Genomic DNA, 5,000 nt, shown 5'->3' on the forward strand with positions numbered 1-5,000 from the left:
GCACTTTTACCACGTTTAATGGATATTGCGCTATATAAAATCTTTAGCTAAATGATAGTGTAGCTTCTTCCTTTAGATTGTTCATATCTTTGTCGAATAGTGTAAAATACAATCCAATCCAATCTAGTGAAGACGACACTGCTGATGACTTTGACAAAACTATTGATTTTCATCGATTTTAAATATAACATGATAACATTCAGGGGGTTTCGGGTGAAAAGTAAGCCTTCGTGAACATGAGGCCTGATACTGACCAAGAAATGACGTCACAAAAGACGACAATGATCACCAAACGAATGTAGAAACTGAGTTGTCGTTAGAAGTGGTCAAGGAAATAAATGATGATTCTATTGGTTGACATATTCATTATAACTCGGAAGTAAGTTTGGTTTTTTTTTGGTCCCGTGATCTTCGTCTTCATTTATGACGAATTTTTTTTTTTTGGTTCGTGCGTCGCCATCGTTAACTTAAAAGTTATAACGCACTTGGCTAAGAAGCTCACAACATTGCCATCCGGAAATAAAACGGACTATACACAAAACTATAGATAGTTCGAAGATGACGTCACCCAGGTCTTTGTTATTGTTTTTGCCATCCATGTTTATGAATTATTCTCACTAAACTGTATTAACCAGACTATAAACGATCATGGTTACACACAGTTTTGTGTGTTGGTCCGTTATACTTCCGGATGGCAATGTTGTGAGCTTCTTAGCCAAGTGCATACGATCAATAGCCTGACACTGAAATCCAAAAAGACTGGCATTTGGACGTCATTATTTGGTTTTTGCCGCCTTGTGAGTTGTCGTTAGTAGGAAACAAGTGGTCCCATTGGTTGAACTATTGAATACAACTCACGATTTGTTTTCTGTTGTGGCCAAAGACTGGCATTTTGACGTCTTTTTTTGGTCAGTATCAGGCCATAACTTTACGAAGGCCACGCTTATAGTTTGACGCCATCTTTAGGTTTTGCAGGGTCAAGTGAGTTGCCGTTAGTGAGCTCAAGGAAATAAATTCCATTGGTTGAACTATTGAATACAACTCACGATTCGTTTGTTTTCTTTTGTGGTCAAAGAGTTTTGGTCAGTGTCAGGCAAAAGATAGAATGCGCTTGGCCAAGGAGTTCACAACATTGCCATCCGGAAGTATAACGGACCAACACACAAACTCTGTGTAACCATGAACTTTTATAGTCTGGTTGATACAGTTTAGTGAGAACAACTCACAAACGCGGATGGCAAAAACAATAACAAAGGCCTGAGCGACCTCATCTGCATACTATCTATAAACGATGGCTACGGTTAGTGTCAGGCCATGAGTTGACGAAGGCTATGGTTTAAGCTGTAAACGGAGTGCGTTCAATTGGATTCAGTAGTCTGATGTGACGCCGCCCGGCAACGGCGGCCATCTTGGTTCTAAACAAAGAAAATCATTACTTTTTATTCTTCAAGCTGGCTAGAACTTTTCATATGTCTTGTGACCAGAATGTGTAAAAGTCAAAACATGATCAGATTTATGGGTTTTTTTCTCCTCTGGATACGCTTTTAATGCTTGCCGGAGAAATATTTCATACGGGCGTCCGCCATTGTTCCGATAGTTTAGAGCCAGTGTTGCTAAGTTACCATGCGTCATTAGGAAGGAAGTGACGTTAGGACTATTGAATCCTATTTCCTTTCCTGTTCCTGAGTAATTAGTGTGTCATTGACGCTATAGATAGTTCGAAGATGCCGTCAATCAGGTCTTTGTTATTGTTTTTTGCCATCCGCGTTTATGAGTAATGCTCACTGAACTGTATTAACCCGACTATAAACGTTCATGGGTACACACAGTTTTGTGTGTTGGTCCGTTGTGCTTCCGGATGGCAGTGTTATGAGCTTCTAAGCCAAGCGCACACTATCTATACATTTCTGTAATTTACTCACAACAAACACATGAACATACCAGCAAAGTAAACTACGTGTAACCTAAAACGTTTATATATATAGATAGTATGCAGATGACGTCACTCAGGCCTTTGTTATTGTTTTTGCCATCCGCGTTTGTGAGTTGTTCTCCCTAAACTGTATTAACCAGACTATAAAAGTTCATGGTTACACAGAGTTTGTGTGTTGGTCCGTTATACTTCCGGATGGCAATGTTGTGAACTCCTTGGCCAAGCGCATTCTATCTATAGTCGGGTTAATACAGTTCAGTGAGCATTACTCATAAACGCGGGGTCAAAAAACAATAACAAAGACCTGAGTGACGTCATCTGCATACTATCTATACATGTATTACTATTTCAAACATTCATTCAGTGAGAAAGCCTGGCAACTTCTCCCCCAGTTTTGAGGAGTCGTGCCCCCGATGCCCCCCCCCCCCCCTACCCCCCCGAGGGATTGAATTCGTCCAAACCGACTTCCATCTCGTATATATGTATCTCTGTCCGAAGTCAGGGAATCTGCGTACAAGGGTTCCTGGGACTTATTTCAGAGTAGGACAGTATTGGTTCCTGGTCTGCTCCAATCGAATGTCATCCTTACCTTCTTGAATGTCGCGTCATCCGTCGGGACGTTCTTCACCACACAGATGCCCTGGTCGTTCACGTGGGTCAAGCATCTGTCCAGTAGAATAAAACAAAAACAGGGACCTTGATTAGAAACAAAACAAAACAAACAACCCCCCCCCCCCCCCCCCCCAAAAACAAAAAAAAAAACAACAAAAAAACAAAAAAAAAAAAAAACAAAACAGAAAGAAAGAAACAGATAAACATTTATAATTTATATAGCGCATTTCGATGGATCACCCATGACCATTGTGCTTTATAGTAATACATTTATTAACCCAGCAGGCCATATGGAAACATATTTCCATACGATGCAGTACCAATCGGCTGTTAGGCGTTCTTTTTGCACTAACATGTATTGCAATATCCGTCACTGCTTGCAGTAAGGTACTCATTCACCCCACGAATCGAGTTAGGTAATGAGTGTAATAGAGTTTTAATCAAGGACACAGCTTAGGGACCAGCATTTTCCAATGTCACCAATCCGGCCACTAATCACGCTTAACATTCCTTGACATTTGTGATCATAACTTAAGCTTTTTAAAAAAAACTTGAGCATTTAAATATAGCGCAATATCCACTAAACGTGCTCAAAGCGCTTTACAAAGGATCCTTGATCAACCGGAACAACTAACATATAGAACGAGACATAACGCCTGTTAGGAGATATTACATTTTTTTTCAGACAGAGACAACGCTGTTAATGACTAGGCACTCATTTTGCACCTGAGTGCGGTGAGAAAATGTGAGTAAAGAGCCTTTTCCGAGAACTCAAATATGCACCGAATGAGGCTCGAACCCAGGGCCTTCCCATCCGAAAGCGAGTGTCATACCACAAGACCACATAGCCACACAAGACGAGACATCGAGCGTCGCCATCGCATTGAGTCACACCGTGGCCATCGTAAACTTATAGCCCGACACTGGCCAAAAAATGACGTCAAAATGCCAGTCTTTGGCCACAAAAGAAAACAAATCGTGAGTTGTATTCAATAGTTCAACCAATGAACACTGTGAACATTAAATAGGGAGAGTAGTCCACACTACATAAGAATAGTATCGATAAATTGGTTATTGACCCCAGTGTACACAATAATACTACCGATATCTCGGGTCATTGACCCTAAATATATGATAATACATCGGTCATTGACCCATCTAAAATATAATATTATTAGACATCAACTGCATACACTTTGATGTGACTAACCAGACACACAAAATGTGAATTGAATTAAGATAGAGAACACAACGAAATAGACCAGCACCACTTCCGTGGTGTTTTAGGCCATTTCCGTTTGTCCGTGGCAAGCACAGTATTTCCGTGGCTGTCACGGAAGTTCCGTGACACTTGGCAGCTCTGTAATGGATACACACAGTTTTGTGTGTTGGTCCGTTATACTTCTGGATGGCAATGTTATGAGCTTCTTAGCCAAGCGCATACTATCTATAAGAAAAAAAAACAACAACCCAACCTTCTCACACGTGTTCTCGCAATGTGTATAAGTGACCGTAATTTCCAATTTTCTTCATTAAAGAGAAAAAAAAAAAACAAACAAAAAAACCAACCAACAAAAAACAAAACAAAACAAAAACAAACAACAACAAAAACAAACAACAACAACAAATATAACAACAAATATAACAATTTTAATTTTTTTTTTCAAAAATTAAAAATTATTGTGATATTACCAGGAAATAAAAAGAAACCCCCCAATCAAATACAAAAACAAAACAAAGAAAATACGAAAAAGAACAAAACAAAAAAAAAAAAAAAAAAAAAAAAAAAAAAAACCTAACCCAAACCAAAAAGATATATCTTGTTCGACGTGCACATATTTGCAGGTCTGATAACCGAACACAATTATGGGCCTGATTCAACGTTGTTGTCATGGACAACGTTTGCGTTGGTTTGAGAGGATGTATTTCCATTACAACAAATCAACGAACCCATGCAATAAAATGGCTTATCAGACCTGCAAATAAGGACACGTTGGGCTTGTCTCTTACTCGTAGAGCCCCTTTTCTGACGCATGGAAGTCTTCATACTCCACCTCTGGAATCGTTTTCTGTATGGGGAAGAACGAAAGACTTTTTAGAAATTAAAAAAAATAAGCTTTTATATAGGGAATGAGATTAGCGGAAGAGTAGCGTCCCTTGATTGGACGTCACCTGGTTTGGTCAATTTGGTTTTGAAGTGTCTCAAGCTGCTTTTACCGGAAGCGAGGACGAGAGACGCATGCGCACAACCAACATGACGTTCTTTCTCTAATAACTTTTCCGCCGGTGACGTCACAGACTATGGGTGAAGTCCAATCAAGGGACGCTACTCTTCCACTAATCTCATTCCCTATAGGGAATCCACTAAACGTGCTTAAAGCGCTTTACAGGGGTTCCTGGCCAACAGCAACTTTTAACATGTAGGACGGAACATGACGTCTGTTAGGCGATATTA

General features: G+C 39.9%; 1 protein-coding gene across 2 annotated transcripts in view; it reads right to left on the minus strand.

The window, feature by feature from the left end:
* Positions 1-5,000, minus strand: part of LOC144958727 (gamma-butyrobetaine dioxygenase-like) — a gene marked incomplete at its 3' end in the record, with an annotated part of 39,232 nt that overhangs the window by 7,008 nt on the left and 27,224 nt on the right. For both annotated transcript variants that reach the window (XM_078890896.1, XM_078890897.1), the window contains 2 exon segments: positions 2,523-2,598; positions 4,556-4,614. In XM_078890896.1, coding sequence (XP_078747022.1) covers positions 2,523-2,598; positions 4,556-4,614 — 135 coding nt within the window.

Source organism: Berghia stephanieae, chromosome 13 (genome assembly GCF_034508935.2).
Source record: "Berghia stephanieae isolate SIO BIC M18660-M18661 chromosome 13, UCSD_Bste_1.3, whole genome shotgun sequence".
NCBI classification, from domain to species: domain Eukaryota; kingdom Metazoa; phylum Mollusca; class Gastropoda; order Nudibranchia; family Aeolidiidae; genus Berghia; species Berghia stephanieae.